The sequence below is a fragment of the Bombus vancouverensis genome, chromosome 14 (assembly GCF_051014615.1).
Source record: "Bombus vancouverensis nearcticus chromosome 14, iyBomVanc1_principal, whole genome shotgun sequence".
Taxonomy (NCBI): Eukaryota; Metazoa; Arthropoda; class Insecta; order Hymenoptera; family Apidae; genus Bombus; species Bombus vancouverensis.
The window spans coordinates 6,969,234-6,987,997 of NC_134924.1; the positions used below are offsets into that span (position 1 = coordinate 6,969,234).

Sequence of the window (18,764 nt, forward strand, 5' to 3'; positions counted from 1 at the left end):
TTATGTTGCAAAATCGGTGTCTAAAGGAATTTTAATCGTCGGAACACAGAGCGTAGAAGCAAGTAAAAGAAAGCAGTACAACGATAAATCGTGTCTGTTTTTAACTTTTACGTTCCTGCTGTGCAATCATCATGTGATTACATCGCTCATCGCTGTACGAATTCGCATCACCATGGAATATACAAATTTGCGTTATCGATGAGATTTTGGTAACGAACATCATTGGTAAAACCGTTTGGTATAACCGATGAAATTCTGTTCAAACATAATAAATTATCGATCTGCTCGATGTCGTTTTGACACGTTTACTGTTTGGTGTTGGTTTGAAGTTGCTTTTGGATTTCATTCTACGTTAAAACCGTGGTGACCTTTACGCGAGCCATCACCGTATAGCGTTCTGATTTCTCATGAGAGGGGACTTTAGCGCGCTCCATTTGAAACTTTTATGGAAACAGCGGAATGTAATTTTTACGTTGATAAACACACTGTGACAGCCGTTTCACCCACGATACGTGTCATCCATATTTCAGTAACGTATCGCGATTCAGGCAGGGCACAGAGGAACTTCCCCGTGAGGAACTTGCCGTGATTCGTTTCTACGATACGCAATCTGTTTCTGATATTGTATCTTGTGGGGACGAATGTTATCTAGTTGCTAGTTTCGAACACAAAACGTGACGTTGGCAAATGGTATTAAACCAGGATCGGTTTCCACGGTGAAGTTAATGTGTTTTGTTGTCGTTAGTTAACCAACTGAACTTTCTTTGTCGGCTGAATACGCTGAAAATCATGTTACAGTTACTTCGATTGCAACTGTTGTAACGAAGGTAGAACTTTTAGTTTGTGTACGAAAATTGTGATATTTCATTTGCAATTTATTTTTCAGTCAATTCGCGTTGTTAAATTTTACTGAATTTCCACTGCATTTACGAAAAGGAATTTAAAAAATCGATTCAATTTAATCCGTTGCTATTTTTTGGTGTCGAAAGTTGCGATATTTCATTTGCAATTTATTTTTCAGTCAATTCGCGTTATTAAATTTTATTGAACTTCCATTGCATTTACGAAAGGGATTTTCAAAATCCCTGCATTTTTCAAAAATCGATTCAATTTAACCCGTTGCTATTTTTTAGTGTCGAAAGTTGCGATATTTCATTTGCAATTTATTTTTCAGTCAATTCGCGTTATTAAATTTTATTGAACTTCCATTGTATTTACGAAAAGGAATTTCAAAAATCGATTCAATTTAATCCGTTGCTATTTTTTGGTGTCGAAAGTTGCGATATTTCATTTGCAATTTATTTTTCAGTCAATTCGCGTTGTTAAATTTTATTGAACTTCCACTGTATTTACGAAAAGAAATTTCAAAAATCAATTTAATTCTTTATTACTTTTTCTCCCATCTACAATTTTATGAAATTTTATGAAATTGAATCTTCTTTTCCATCACTGTACGATGAAACGTTTCGCTCGAATTATAGGAACTTTTTTTCTACCTCTGATCTGTGTAACAAGCTTTTACGATGCATCTGCCGTTCCAACATATTTTTTTGTAAATTGATGAAACAATAACACGCTTTATTAATATTTTCAATAATGTTGCATCGCACGCAACTTTTATTTTATATTATTTCTGCTTAATCTGATTTAACTCTCGCACAGTGAATATTTTATTTTACCGAATAAAGAGAAGAGTCGATTGAAAAAGCTTTTATCTCTGTACAATAAATAATTGTACTTATAAAAACAGAGACAAGAGATAAAATCATTCATATAGTTGGACAGAACAATAGTACAGGAAAGTGTAACTTGGAAAGTAATAAACGTGAAATATCTGCATGAATCGAAATTGATTCAGCCACACGGCTTAAAGTGCCTAATAGATTTACTCTGGAATTCTAGTAATCTTTTGCGGGCAAAACTCGAGGGACTAAGTTCAACCTTTAGTGCTTCTCCATTTTACAAGTATATATGACGTAAGTTTAAGCTATGGTTTATGTAATTTACGCAAGCCATAGTATTTACGAGACGTTTCTACGACGTTTCTTATTTAACGATAATTCCACCGTGAAATTTGTTCTCGTAAAGAATATGTGTCTTCCTTTTATCAAAGTTGCTTCCTCTGTAGTTCGAATCACGTACTCCAGCGGCACATACGGCAATTTCCAGGATACGCGTATACCGTGTTCGCAGAGATTTCCGTGTTTTCGCTAAAAACGTTACGACATTTCAGCTTTCATATTTTCCTTGATATTTTTTTGATGCTTAGCATTTCCACCCTCTGTCGCTATTTATATTTCCCACGTTTAATTTACTTATCATGCTTTCCTCTGTTTACTCTCCTAACAATATTATACGACGATTTAATTGCATAATTTTTATCGTTGCTCGGCCTGTCGCAATTTTCAATATTTCACGAGTTATAATAAGTTTGAACGCTGTTCGTATGCAACTTCTACCGAAGTTTCTTTTAATTATCAAATCTTTCTCTCTCTCTCTCTTCGTCTTCCGTCTTCAATCGAGAGAATTTGTTTTTCCATGGGAAGAAAGGTCAAGAGGTAATAAAGTTAATTCGCCAACTTCGTCTTTGCAGAAACGGTGTCCTAATTAACTTTGTAATTGCGCCGTGAATTTCTGACGGTCGTCACGTCAACGGAAGTTGCTCAACGGTGCTTTCAAGCCGTCTGTAAACAAAGTATCCTTCGACTCCATCGATCGTTCTGCGTGAAAGCTCATGAATACATCCTTTGGTTCGCTACTATTCGTCAGAGTTTCGCGTATAGCGTGAATAACATCGAGTAATTAAAGTCTTCCTCGACAGAACGTACTCGCGACGTGCCCATCTTTTTCACGACTTCTTTATCAAGATCATCGTCCTATTTTAAATTTTTTATCGTGGGTAGCATACAGGATAAAGGTAGAATTATTTATTTTACAAGCAAAGTTATCGAGATTCCAAAAGTTCCGAACGAACGTCGTGTTGTACACGTCGTAGATGGAATTGGATTTGTCAAGCATGTAATAAGTACGTGTTTCGAACTCTGAAGGGAGAACACGCAAGACGTGCTTCGATTTTTCCGAGAGAACCCGACCTGTTCGAGTTTCCGCAATTCCCATAAACCACGAACGAGTAGCCAATAATTGCTTCGAATCCAATCAGTGTCCACGTCATTGCGAACGAAAGCGTCGATAATTTTCATCGAAAAGACGGCGTAGTCGAGTAGACTTAATTACCGAGATAATGAAATCGATTCGTGTAAAAGCCACGGACGTAGCTTACGATCACTTTTCCCCATCACGATAATTCTAACTGTGTAATTTAGAGGCAAGGATTAGACAGATTCGAAGAAAAGCAGCTGCATTCGTATTTATTGCTGTCGATGGCTCGCGGCGATCATTAGATTTGGAATGTAATTACGAGAATCGGAACGAGATGTTCGAGGACTCGTTGGAAGCTGGAACGTCGATCGACGCGTAACTGTTTATCGTACTCGTAGCGTGAACGTGACTACTACTAATTAGCCGAGTAATTCATTTCGTCGAATCTCGTATGTTTATTTGCGTTGTGCTCGTCCCGTTGTTGCAAATTAGTTTGATCTCGTGTTTTCAAACTATGTCGAGGAAGCGTGTATTAAAAAGCACGCTCGTCGATTCTTAATTAATTTCCATCGAACTTTTCCAATTGCTCGGCAACTTCTATTTTCCAATTACACCGCCCTATGACGATCTTTCGCTGAGAACGACAGAAGCATCAATCGATAAGTGTCAAGATCCGCTCTGTTCACGGATATTTCAGGGACCACGTCTCCCGTTTCGGAATTTCCCCTTAACAACCAGTCGTCACACACTCGATTTGTGACAGGTTGTTACGCCGCGCTGCCAGCCAATTGGGAGCGGAAGTTCTTCGGGGACGTAGCTGTCGACCGAGAAATAAACTCCAAGTGTACGTGTTTCTGCGCTACGATCTTTCATCTTCGTTATATTTGAGAAATACTTCTAAGAAGAAATACTACTGGTCTCTTAAATTCCAATAAATCGAGAAACTTCATCGTAGTTCTCGCGGAAATGGAACGTATGGCAATTTTACTTGCAAGATATTTGTCAAGCCCCAGACAGAAAAAAGAAGTATGAAACTAACTTTTATTCGCTGACTTTTTCGGTTAATTTTAAATGTAAAATGTCCTTGTCGTTAGAATTAAATTTAACCGCGTAACGAGCAGTAGTAGAGGCGAGTCATTATAATTTTGGCCAAAACAACTCGAGCGTAATTTAAATGAGAATTTAAATTGTCTACAAGTTAACAGAGATTTTACACGTTTAATGTTTGATAAACTGGATATACCTGGTTCACAGGGTCGAAGAGGATTAGGTAACATTTACGTGTGGGCTTCCGGTGACGGCGGTGAAGAGGACGACTGCAATTGCGATGGCTATGCAGCGAGTATGTGGACTATTAGTATTAACAGCGCCATCAACGACGGGCAAAACGCTCATTACGATGAGAGCTGTTCGAGTACTTTGGCCTCGACGTTCAGCAACGGCGCTAAGGATCCCAATATTGGAGTAGTAAGTGGCATGAAACGTACCACAGACTCTGCGAGCTTGCTCGAATTTTAGGGGATTTTTAATGGATTCGTGAGATTCGAGGGCTCTAACAATTTTATGGGATATACGTATAGAACTGGGGTATTTTATGGGAAATATGTATAGAACTGGCGGGGTATCTTATGGGAAATATGTGTAGAACTGGGATTACGGAGGGTCTTTAGACGACGTTAATGCCTCGAACTCTCCAAATATTTATGAATTTTGAAAGTCTTATAGACTTAGGATAAGAATCAGAGGATAAGACGAGAACTTTGAAGAGTTTCGAGGATTATCGGAATTCGATGATTCGTCGTAGAAAATTAGAAGATTCGACGTTTCTTTATATTCTTTCCTCGACGTTTAATATCCTTTTAAACAATTTAGCGGCGCGATTATTGTATAGAAAGTTTGTATTTATCCTTCGAAGTGTGTTAAACTTTCGATTAATTTTCGACAGTCTTTCTGTTATAAAGTTTCCTTAGAATCTTCGATATTTTTGCGAAGCGTTTGCAACGTGCCATCTCATCGTACACGAAGTTACAAGCCATGTTTGTGGAATTTGCTATTCGAGTTGCGGTCGAAGTCACGATAACGCAATTTCGCAAGTATCTGGAACACGGCGGAAAGAATTCCAGCTTCGCGGAGGAAATACGCGAGGACTCAAGTAAAAATAAGTTAATTTCGTGAACACGAGCCAAGAATCTTGCTGCTCCGCTGGTACGTGCGACTCGAACGAACCATGTTAACATCTCGTAGACATTTCCCGCGTTTCTTTCGATATTTTCTTATCAAATATATCTTACAATTTTCACACTTGGTTTATTATATTAATATGTTCCCTCGTGTAGTAAATGAACGCGCAAACGAACAAGACGAAACAGCGTTGAAAGTCGTGTCCACTGTACGAAGAAACAGTAACAGTGATTCTTATTTCTCGACGTAGCGCAACTTGCACCTACTTGGAAAATTGCTTTGTTACCGGATTGTTAGTTAATGACCAGACAAAGGTCACTCTCTAATTAGAGTGGATAACAGTGGCAGTTCGTGTTACCTCGGTGTCAGGTCACCCGATATATATATCTGCGTCTTCCGATTGCACGAACCTTCCTTTCAGCGAATGATGTTGAGATTCAAAGAAGAAAAAAACGAAGAAGAAAGTCGACGAAAGCGGACCTTGGTCAAAGCCGATTTTCTAAGAAATAGATAAATTGACTGAGGACGAATATCGTATTTCGGCTGCGAAATATCAACAACCATCGATGATCGTAATACGATCCTTCTTGTTCGTGCTCGCGAGATGGACGAAAAAAACGAACTGGCGAATTGAAAGAAGGAGCTGTTAAATTGGGATAAAGATCTAGGTAGGAAGTATAATATCGCATAGCGAGGTATAAAATGCCGTCGGGCAACGTGTAGGCGTGAGCACACACGAAGAGAAAGCTCGTCAATTTTTTACAGTTCACTCGGCGCACGATAAAGGGTATAAGTGATATCGTAAGAAGGCTCTCGTCGAAATTTTATTCCACGGCTCGACAAGACTGGTTCCTTTTACCTATCAAGTGGAAGGAAGTTAAGATAAGAAGTTTATGAATGTATGATGGCAGGATCAGAGGGAATTACCTGTTTCAACTCCTGCGCTGCATTTTTCCAGCGTTATTACGGTGCTTAACGTGGGCCACTTTTAACGCAGCAGTAGATCACGCTAGTCTAGGGAATTGAGGAGCATCCTGCTGAAATAATATGGGCGAAATGCTGGCTGGGGAAATAGAAGAACTCCCGGTTGCTCAGCAGGAGCGCCACGTATCCTCTGGTAAATAGAGGCGTCTTCGTTTAAAAAGCAGGAAAAATGTCGTTGGCGCGTAAAGGCCGTGCGAACGTTGAATTTAATTTCCTGTTAACTTTACGTGGATCTTCCTGTGTGGTAAATATCCATTTGAGAGAAAAATTATCACCAGTTGGCGACGAAAGTGTTTATCGTGAAGCGAGCACTGCATCTGAACGTGCTGTTTTACAGTTTTATCACTCGCTTCAGCGAACGAGGAATTGCTTATAAAACATATAAGAAAACGTGCAAGTTTTTCCATCGTCTATCTTAAAGTAAGAATTCTCGAAGCTAGTCCTAAGTGTATACACAATTTGAAAGTACTCTCCAGAGTAACTATCGTATAAAACTCCTAGATGGTTACCCACTTTCAGAGGCGAGGAACAGCAACGAGAAGAGGGAAGATGATCGCGAACTGGAATGAAATTTTGCCCCGGCACGGTCCTTATTATTCGTGCAGCAAAGACGAGATTAGATGGTTAGTCTGATGGTTAGTCGTGTCGAGACACTTTGCGCTCGTTCAATCTGAGATATCTTGCTTACGGGATGTTTGAAAATTATAGATCAACTTGGGCTTTGCGACTAGTTGACGTATTCTAGGAATTGGGACGAGAGAATAGGTATTCGATACGAGGACATGGACACACATTATCCTCCAGAGACGTTGGATCGATATGCGAAACAAGATGGAATATTAAACCATATCTTCGCCTTCCTGCACATGTCAGCTGAAAGAAAGGCTGTTGGCGGAAGCGTAACTCGCGAGAAGATCGTTTTCATCGCTAGGGATTAACGGGGGACGAGAGATTCCTGTTCTTAGCTCATGAAAGCTTTTCTGATTTGCTCGTAAACTTTATACCGCGGCTTTATGGACGCTCATCGTCGATAGATGCTCTGGTATGGAAGCTTCCTCGCGTGAAAAGAAGGATTGCCGCTGTTATTCGTGGTTCCTTTCTTTTATTGACTCAACGAGAACGATCCTCGTGAAAAGCAGTCAACCCGTAACAACAAGGCACGTAGAATGACAAAAGGAGCGAACAGGTGTGATTCGAGGATCCGAGTATATCGCTAAATCAAATGGAGAAATATATCGATCGTTTGAATTTATGAAGCCGGAAAATCGAACGAGCTCGTCATTTCATAACGATGAAAAGCACGGAAAGAGGCAGAAGAAGTGAACAGATAAGAGTTAAATAAAAGATACTGTTTGATGTTGCCAACCACTTCATGAAGCACGCTCGAGAGAAATCGATATTTAAACACGAAAGTTAACGAAGGAAGTTTAGGCTGACGTGGTCGAGGACGAAACGCGAGTTCCACGATAACAAGACTCTGTTTTCGATAATCTTGTATAAACTGGTTGTTAACAACGTGTCACGTCGTTTCGTTCACAACACCCATATCAGCGGCGAGCATGTTCCTGAATAGATTTTGCCCTCGTTCCTGAACGTTTTTGCGCTCGATAGCCGGGACTTTATGGATGAACACGGTCCGCTCGGATTTCCTGCACTCTCTCTCTGTTCCACGAAAATTTCACGGTTGAGCGAGGGGGAAAATAAAGGAGAGAAAATGGGGGTGGACGTCCATGGCACGGATTACAAGGACCACTTTCAAATAAGATTTATTCCAATGCCGATCGTCTGCGTGCTAAGTGAAAGAAAGGGATTACTTTTTTATTTCGATCCAATCGATTCTTTTCGCATTTACTTTTTTCTTCTTCCCCTTCCAAATTGTATCGCTGTATTTTCAACAATTCACCGTAGCTCGCCAAGGTATTTCGCACGCTTGTAGAAACGTTTTATAAAATTTCAGTTCTTACAAGAAATTGCCAGAACCGGCTGCACTATTAAGAAATGGTCGATTTTTGAATTACCTCACCACATAAGGATGTGCTTAGTCTCAAGCGGAGGTTCACTGAAACGATTACTGGCGGATATTTATAGCAACTTTATCGCATATATTTATAGAAACTTTCTCGATATACGCGGAACACGCGCGATTGCACTCGAGGAAATTACAACGTTTGGAAATAGAACGTTTAATTCCTTCTGTACGAATTGCTACGTTCAATCTTCTCGAACGATCCACGCTTTTTACGATCGTTTCAAGTCGAAACTATTCCCATATAATGGCAGCGTACGATACTCGGATTAGCTCGTGCGCGATTCAACGTTCTCATGTGCTTCCGTCTCGCTTGGAAACGCGAAAATATTACGCTGCATTGCGAACAACGGACCGAGCGTCGAGAAGAAAACCCGCTAAAAGAGCATTCAAAATTCCGTCACTTAAAATCTTCCGGGTAACAGGCGCATGACAAACTACCTACGTGAATACAGAGGACGCTTTGAAAACGTAATTACAATTAAAACGTGCTGTAGGGTCATTAAAATGCAAATAACAGTTAAAGTACGTTCTAATTTCAGCCGGTAAATGAGAAAAAGAAAGAGAGAGAGAAAGAGAGAGAGCGGTTACTGACTTGCAATTGCATTTAGACGATATATTTTCCTTTTCTTTTTTCCAGGCCACCACTGACCTTTACGGTAAATGCACGACGACGCACAGCGGAACCTCAGCCGCTGCACCCGAGGCTGCGGGAGTGTTTGCACTTGCCCTCGAAGCCAAGTAAGTGCGCCAGTCAATTTTAATATTATGTCGAAGAATTCTTTGATCTCCTCTCGCCACAGATTGTCCTGTGTATTATATATTCTTACAGTGATATGATAGGGTGGTTGGTAACTGATGGTACAAGCGGAAAGGGGGTGATTCTACGCGAAAAAAGAATTAAATTTTTCCATCGAGACAACGATCTACAGTAAGATCCGTTATAACGTACCGCACGCGTACCGAGCGAAAATTCAAAGACGATTTTCTCGAAAACAAAGCCTCAAACGAAAAATTTTTATTCTATATTTTCGACTTCTTTTTTCGCCTAGAATCACCCCCTTTCCGCTTGTACCACCAGTTACCAACCACCCTGTATATCTTACAGAGCTTGCAACAAGGTTGCAACTAGTACAACCAGATAACTTGCTTTTAATCGGAAGGAAATTCGTTCATTAGCAATCGTGTGATGTAAGTTTTGAAATACGCATATACATTGCTGTTGGAAATTAGTCGCACACTTTTTCCTTATCTTTGATATTAAGTAATTCAGTCAGAAAATTACGGATAAAAGAACCTGCAATGATCTCGACGTTTGTGGCGTGTGATTTGTGCAAGTGTTTATAATGAGACATTGATTTTTGGTAATTAGCGTTTTCTCGATGATTTCACGATTCAATTCTCGAGCATTCTCGAGTTTGTACTTTACTACTTACAGTAATTGGTAAGCTCGATCGATGTTTTAGGAATAAATATAGAATTATTGATCGAAACTTAATTGCAAAACATTTTCTGCTCGTTTATATTTAACGTTTAATTTGCATATTCAAATTTCGCTGGCGAACGGAAATAGATAGACGCTTACGGTTAAACGAGAACGATACGGGCTCGGTATTTTCGCGATACTCGTTTTTCTATTAAAGGGAAATAGGGTAAATGAATGATTAACCGCGCTGTCGAGCAAATAAATTTTACACGAATATCGACGATGTGAATTAGCAATTTCGATAGCCATCGACGCGAGTGCTGACCCATGGGTGTTAAATACCGAAGATACTTCTCCATCAATGGTGACGTGGGTAGATAATTAGCAATAACGTTAATTTGTATCTACCATTGTGACTCTGTTATACGCGTATAGAGAGAATTCGCAAGCAGAGGGCAAAATTGCTACGCAACATACGAATAAATTATGATGTACGTCATATTTCATTTCGAAAGCACGAGGAGCGACCAAGTACGAGAAAAATAAATAATATTAATATTACTATAATATTATATATTATATATAATAAATAATATTATTATAATTTGTACCCTGATTCTAACTCGCGTTAAGGTTCAACTGTCGTGCAGTCGCACGAGAGATCGAAAATACTCGACGCGAATGATCTGTAAAAAATATAACAGGAAATTTATGGCAAAGGAAAGAGAACAGGAAAAGGGTCGAACGAAATATGAAGGTTAAACGGCAGAAGAGAGATAAAAAGTGCGTCGAGTAAAAAGAGATAGGAAAAAGGTGGTAAAAGGGCGTGATGCAAAGGAAAGCATGGAAGGGTAAAAAAGAAAAAAAAGAAGAACCGATGTCAAACAACGATGGAAGAGGTAAAAGGTATAGTAAAAGAGAATGAAAGAAAAACAGAAGTAAATTGCAAAACTAAAAGTATAAAACAGAGAGGAAAAAGTACGGTAAAAACGGAAATCGATTATAGATAAGAGAAGTTGGTTCTGATACTTGAGGTGAAATCGATATTGTATAAAACGCGGCAAGAAATGAAACGATTTAAAGAAATGAAGAAAGATAAGATAATTTAAGGAATATTTTATTATTTCTAAAGGCTCGATAGTTTCATGATATTATCGTTGCACTGCAACACCCGTAATAAACTGCAATTTAGAAGAGAGCCATTCAATTGCAAATTACCACGCTATACGCTTTCAGACTTTTTGTAGCCGCATCGGCGTGAGAGTGATCCGAAAGCACTAAAAAGCGGCAAGTACCATCTGCCTGAAATACGGTGCAGCTTACAGTTTTATCGTTCGTTCAGTAACGAACGATATTGCAAATTGTGACGTAAACGACGCTGCGTAGGTATCGCGTTTGATATGAAATATTTAGCATCGCGAACGATAAAAATTGATGTAATCGCCCTACTACAGATCTCTAGAGAATTTTCTACAGAATTATAGCTATCGCACACTTCCACGTACGAGATTTAGACCAGATCTTGTTGTATCGTATTTCTTGAAAATTTCGGACCAGATATCGTTGATCCGTTCTACTGAAAAATCACGGGTCGATAGGAGCAACTAAAAGGAAAGGAATGGTTCGAAATATTGCAGGTGAGAATGTACCTGTAGGTATGAATGAATCGCGATAATTTCGAGAAACGATCGTTGGAAACGACAGCGAGGATAAATTTCAACTTATTCAAAGGGGTAATTGGGCCGCGATTCAAACCATGCGCTGGTCGTTGGGAGTCGTGAAAATTGAAAAACAGAGCAGCAGCTTACGGAGAGCAAAAGCTGCGCTAATGGGGGCTCCGTGTTTCGTCGAACACAGTCGGTGAAACGTGACCTAGTAACAGAGGATGTGACGTTGAAAGGCCGAGGTTTAATGCACCACGCTGTCTCTTCGATGCTCGCGTGTTTTCTGAGCCCTGTGTTTTCTTGTTGCAGTTCCTTTGATCGTCCACTGATACCGGCGAATATCGATTCCTTTGCAAATGGTTGGTTCCTCGGCAAACGTACCGAAAATGTTTCCCTTCCTGCCTCTAAACTCGGTACAGACATTTTTACCGAACGAGTTCCAAAGAATTTCGCACAACAGCGCGCTCGATAATTAATCGGACCAAGTCAGTTCAACTTATTCGTATTTAATCGAACGTGTGATTTTCTTTTGTTGAATTTCCACAAGCGTATTAGTGTTACGAATTTGTCGATGGAAGATCAAAGAGTTTTTAATAAATTTCATAGAATCGAATACAATTATGTAAAAGAGAAGCATACAATGAACCATTGATTCTAATTTCAGTCCGCAGTTGACCTGGCGTGACGTGCAACACTTGACGGTCCTAACGTCGAAGAGGAATTCGCTGTTCGATGCCAAGGGAAGATTCCATTGGACGATGAATGGAGTTGGTCTCGAATTCAATCATCTTTTCGGTTACGGTGTATTGGATGCTGGAGCGATGGTCGCTTTGGCGAAAAATTGGAAAACTGTGCCGCCACGGTATCACTGCGAGGCTGGTTCGGTGCTCGAAAGTCAGTGAGTATTTTCGTGCTGCTATCGATTCCGCCTTAGGGGTTCGTAACTAAGAGGGGAGGAATGCCTTGTCCTTTTCTATTTCCCTGCTCGAGAGTCAAACACCATGTAGATCGAACAGCGAACGCTTACTAAATTATGATTCGTGGATGACCGAGGTATCGATTTTGGCCTCCTCGATTTCCTCCTGTAGCGCGTTACATTCTGCTACACTCTGTCTGCTTTAGTCTACACGCGATTAATGTTATTTTTCTGCTTAACGCGTTTTCCTTGCATCGACGTTTCTGATCGGGACACGTTTCCCTCGATAACCTTTTCCCAAGGAATTTGCTGTAGCGTTTAAGCTCCTTCGCTAGTTCGACGACGAACGCCCGTCAATTTCCTTTTCAGGGAAGTGACAAGCGATCGATCGATTCTGTTGAAAATAAAGACTGATGCCTGCGCCGGTACCGAGTACGCTGTCAACTATCTGGAACACGTGCAGGCCGTCATTTCCGTGAACGCCACACGCCGAGGTGATCTGGAGTTGTTCCTAACTTCTCCCATGGGGACTAGGTACGTCGACCAGTTTAGCGCAGGTTGTTGGTCGTTTTGTCCTAAGATAGTTCTAAGATTTTCAGTTGAAACGTCACAGTTAACGGAGAGACCGATTTCAGATCGATGATCCTTAGCCGAAGGATAAACGACGACGATCACAGAGATGGCTTTACGAAATGGCCTTTCATGACGACTCACACCTGGGGAGAGTATCCTCAAGGCAGTTGGTTGTTGGAGGTATCGAAATGAAAATTTCAGTTAATAAGTTTCAGTTAATTAATGGTAATGAAATTAGAAACGTTAATATATTTTGAACAGTCGATAAAGCTAAATTTCTTTCAGGTGAGCTTCAATACTCAAACTCCGCAACACGGTTGGTTCAAAGAATGGACCCTGATGCTGCATGGCACCAGAGAGCCCCCTTACACTGGGCTTCCGGCAGCGGATCCGCACTCGAAATTGGCGATCGTGAAAAAGGCTCACGAGGAGCGATCGTCAGCCATGTAACGACGATCCTGAGGACCCTAGATACGTTCATATCGAGAGATGTTCACGCGACTAGTCTTATTGTTTAAGGATCTCATTTGTACAGGCGATGAAACAAAATTCGAGCGCAACCACGCTGTCTTTTCTTAATCGTTCGTTGGTTACTTGTATGAAGAAGCTTCGTATATGGACAATTCTGATCTCTGATATCGGCAAGTTACGTTCGAATTTTATGTTTGAACAGTTACGTTTCTTGCGAACATCCCTGTGATATCGTGTATTATTTATGCCTGAGTAATTTCTCTTGTTGTGATATCGTTGTGATATCGTGTATTATTTATGTCTGAATAATTTTGCGTCGTGCTACTTATCATCGTTGTTTTTATCTTTGTGATTATTTATTAGAGTATTTATTAGAGGCGAACAACATGCGCGTTTATCGATATCGTGTTCGAATTCTTTCGATGATCTCTCGTCAATATCTTATTTCACATGATTCGTTCAACGTTAAAAACTAATCTAGAAATTACGAAGTTGACATCTATCTAAATTACGTTTACTGTTCATTTTCCGAGTAATCACTGCTGCGTGAGCATTCGAGGAGACTAAACGAAGTTCGACGGCTAGGGAAACCGACGATTTCAGTTTCATTCCACGAGGCATGTCCTTTCGCTAACGCAAAGAAGCATTGAATATCGAACAAAATATCGAGCAAACTATCAAACAGAATATTGAACAAGATATTGAACAAAATATCGAACAGTATTGATGTACGAAAGGTATCCTCAAATTTAAGAACGCTATGCCAAAGAGTCTCAATTGGGAACAATAATCATTCGGAATTGACCTCGCAACTCGACGAGCCCGTCCGTATCCATTTATTACCAATTAACCATTGAATTCGTAACTGTGTTTTAGCGCGTGTCGAGTTGGGAGGGATTACGAAACATGGAAACGAGCAGACAGGAACAATGACGGTCCACGCGTGTCAACGTTTGCGATTTTCCCTGTAAGATTTTTTCGAAAGCATTTCAGAAGCATTTCGAAAGTTTCTCGAACGATACGAATATTTTCGATGATATATCTAATCGTAGATTGTTAGATCTTCGACTATATATACACGAATTTCTCAAGAAACGAAACATTACACCGATTAAGCGACTCAAGACTTTAAATTAATCGATCTACATGCAGAACTTTGAACAGAGGATTACGTAACATTTCGTTTCTTGGATCTAATTTTTTTATGAACGACCCCGGTCAGACTGTTCTTTTTATCGGTAAGATTTTAGCGCGCTTCAGATGTTACTACATCTACAAATTTCCTATTCCGATCGTCAGACATTTCTGTCTCTAACAAGTATTCGCGCGAAGCGTACTTATCTGTAACTTATTCACCCTTGAACTTACATATCCACGAGTGTCGAATCCTTCACACGACGCACAGCGTACTTCCGATAATAAGGATAATTTTTTACAAAATTTATCGATAATTCGCCAGACGAGGAACAACCGCGCGAGGAACGACCGCGGAAAGAGATACATTATATAAATATATATCAGTAGCGAGTCGAAATTCGAGACTTTCTCGTTAGTATAGAAAATTCTTAACGATACGTAGAAGCAGAAGAACACAATGCCGGTTCGACGTTCGCACGCATGGACCAGTTTGATTCGAAGCACGCAATCGATCCACTTTGTCGCACGCTCTTATTAATTTATTATATCGCGTTCGATTGTATTTCTCTGAGAACGTTCCAAATGAAACGGTGTTCTACTTTTTAAGAGGCGATTGGCCGGTTTGCTTATGTACTCGCTGATACTGTGTTGTGATTTCTCCATTATTCCATGTGCTTTTTGTAAGACGAACAAGAGATTATTTCGCTAGGGCGTGTCCACTAAATGCTCCCTCCAGATCGGCAGACGTTTCGTGACTTTACGAGGGAAAAACAAAAGAGTCTCGTCGCCAGGGACATCCATCAGTATTATACGATCGGCCGACGATTGATTACCAATCGAGGAAACTCTTGCAAGTTTCGTTACTATTAATGACACCGACGCCTCTTGTCGGCTAGAGGATAATTGTAAGATTGTTTCAGATCTACGTATGTATATCAATGAGAAGGAAGACTCGATGGCGCGATTGGGATTGCGTGCATTCACGTTTTCACGCGTTTTCGCGAACGTGGCCACGAGGTTGGGCTCCCAATCTCGCCACAGAGTCTTCCTCGAGAAACGTTCCATATATTTACACGATCTCTGTGTGTGCTCGTATATAAAGGAGCCTCTTGTTTTATTTAAGAAACGTGTAATTCAGTAACGATCGTAGAATGAGACTAATCGAAAGAGTTAACCGAAGTGGAAGGCACAGCTGTTAATTAACAACGAGCGAATTATCCACAGGAAACATGCACGCGCTGTACTATATAACGACGTCGTAATCTAACGTCAACTTGGCCGGTGCTCGCCGCACTGCACATAAACGTTTGCCCGAAGAATTTTAGGATTTCCGACCTTGCGAACGCGAAGGAAGGCGACGCGCAGGTTAAACGAGAGGATAGAAAAGAGAAGAATATCATATAGAAATCAAAAAACAAAAAAAAAAGTATATGAAAAAAAGAAATGATAAAAGACGTGTAGATACTCTAGATACGTAGAGATCAGAGAGTTCGAAACTTGTGCATAAACATTGAGGAAGAACATCAACAGAAATATACATATTATATAGTTGAAGTGAATTTAATTGATCTTATTCTGTACGTGATGTAGGTACGTGGATGAATAAAATCTTTATTTTTTGGCCTGCATCGTTTTTATATGCTGTACCCGCGATCCATTCACGTCGCCGCCTCCTCATCCAAGTCGAACGATTTCTGGATAATCGTCACCCTTCCTCGCTTCGTTTCTCTTCATTTTTATTCTTATCACGAACACTCGAGTCAGCCAGTAAAACGTTACGACCGATTCGGACCGTTCTTCCGTTCTCTGTCGATCTACGAAGGAATGTTCTTTCAGTTTTCAAGAAACTATCGAATCAAGAGAAACACCGTACAAGATAACGTTGACTGAAGGAGAACAGACTCTAATTGCATCAGAACTAAGTAGAATATCTCGTATCGAGAGCAAAGTTTAGGATCACAGTTATAATTGTTTCTTTTTAAACGTACGGCTTCGTCGCTCGGATCTATATCGATCAATTCCGAGTTTCGCAAGTTCTCCCGGCCCTCAACCAATGCCAATGACGTCCACGCGCGTGCATAATTCATCGTCGAGGTCCACTTCCGGCAAACTTGTTCCAACCGTGTCCTGTTATTTTCTGAATTAGCGGGAATCGAGGAAACAATCAGTAGATTGTATCGCAAGTAGATTGTCTGAAAAGTTTCTCTCGTTTCATAAGGTGATAATAGGTGAACGACAATCTCTGTTTTATATTATTTTCTGGAATTAGGTATGATCCATTTCGTTCTATTTCTATTATTATGTTCGTGCGTAATTCGATAAACTGCTATAAAACAAAAAACATCGTGCGTCTATTATTTCCTTATAAAACGAAACATAGACACGTATCATGCGTATTCATGATCATCTAAAGAAATAAAGAATTCGATGGTTTTTTTTCTTCTTTGAAGATAATTCCACAGTTCTGGAACACGCAATTCAAAAATTCCCTGCAGAAGATCCCATAGTTCTCGACATCGGCACCGATTCCGCTACAGTACGAAATTTAACGCGTGAAGTAAGGCTACTGCATTGATCGATGATACGAAAGAAAATTACAATTAATCCATAGAAAAGTACAAATATATGTTTCGCGTTAAATCGGCAAGAATAATTGCGCGGTGTACGTACGTGGACCATCCCATAAGTAAAACGATTTTTCTCAGAGTAAAGTTTAAAACAATACGAGTAGTTGTATACAATCGGAGTTTGAAAAAAATTGCAATAGAAAACTTCGCAGAAAAAGACAGCGAATTATGGGAAAAAAATAGAAGAAAATTTATCATTGATCGATTGCCAATTAGCAGGTAATTTTTTATTTTCATCTGGTAATACGTAAACCAACGACTCATATTTATAGGGTGATCCAATATAAAAAAGTAAACAATCGTACCATAAACAAAAGAAGCGAAACGCTTAGGAACTGTACTGGATATATTAGAAACTGTATCGATTAATCAGCGGGAAATCGAAACCGAAGATAAATAAAATGACGATATCTGATGACACAACGATGATTAAACCAATGTGGATATCTGTAGTACAGCTACGAGAGGAAATTAAAACTGCACGATCGAAATTATTGAGAATGATGCTTGATGCAGTACGGTAGGCGAGGAAAAACGATATAGAAAACACAAAATACACAAAAATAGTTGGTTACCAACTGTAACTGTTGAAAAATATCAGGTCAAAATCAACACGCACCAAAATACGTAAAACACTGTGTGTTACTACTACCAAGGCGACTACACAGGTCACATGCACTGGACAAATATCCGCTGGAACATTGGTGAAAGCGAGGAGAACGAATGTGAAGGAATAAGTGGAACGAGTAAATAGATCGAGCGAATGCTGGTAAAACAAGCATTGCAAATTGCGCGAAAACGCTATAAATAATAAGATTGTTGCGTGAATAAAGAAGAGGAATTTAAAAAAAAAAAAAAAGATCGTCATAGCATGTTCCTCTGGAACACTACGTAACTTGGTACGTAAATAAAAATTTATGGAAAAGAAAGCAACGGCGCGTACAAAGAATAATATTATTTTAAGCGCTGTTTAACGCGCCGCGACGAGACAAGTCCGCAGTGTGACGTAGTCGACGGAGGTCGTAAATCTCCGTTACAATTTCTATCGACGAAGTTTCGCGCTAAAGTTCCCTACGACCCGTTAAGACGGTAAGGATAGTAATTTTAGATGAACGAGACTCTCGCCGATTAACACGGAACATTTAAACTTTAATACAACAATTACACGGGATACACTGCGAGTTTGTAATAGTTTGTATCGTCGTCGAAATAACTCCGAGTTTCCTTTATATTATTTTGTTAGAACAAGTACTTAAACTTACGCTGGATTTCGACAGTGTTACAGAATTTAGAAATTTGTATTTTACGTACTGCATAGGCAAACGCGCGCAACTAGATCCGTGTTTTCCATCTTATCAAACAGCTCTTTGATATCACGACTTTTTCGAAAGATAGCGCTTGGAGTGCGCTTGAAGAAAAAATTTGTTGTCAGACACGTTAATATTGGGGAAAACGAAGATTGCGTCGGTGAAGCGGCGTGCAAGGAATTTGAAAATGGACGTGAAAATCTGACTGTAAGGTCAGTTGGGTCAAGGTGAAAATCTAACTGCAATCACCATCGCGGTATGAAGGTATATGAATGGTAGAGAATGTCTGTCGTATGTTCGAAGGTTGAACAAGATGAGGGAACTTTGACAATCGAGAAGTGAGTTGTTTGAAA

General features: G+C 39.9%; 1 protein-coding gene across 1 annotated transcript in view; it reads left to right on the top strand.

Moving 5' to 3' along the window:
- amon (prohormone processing protease amontillado) overlaps positions 1-16,103 on the top strand; it is a 38,874-nt gene extending 22,771 nt beyond the window's left edge. The window contains 6 exon segments of the mRNA XM_033339012.2: positions 4,354-4,566; positions 8,931-9,031; positions 12,045-12,278; positions 12,666-12,830; positions 12,932-13,049; positions 13,155-16,103. Of these exon segments, the coding sequence (XP_033194903.1) occupies positions 4,354-4,566; positions 8,931-9,031; positions 12,045-12,278; positions 12,666-12,830; positions 12,932-13,049; positions 13,155-13,319 (996 nt within the window). The 3' untranslated portion in view covers positions 13,320-16,103.
- Positions 16,104-18,764: the final 2,661 nt, after the last annotated feature.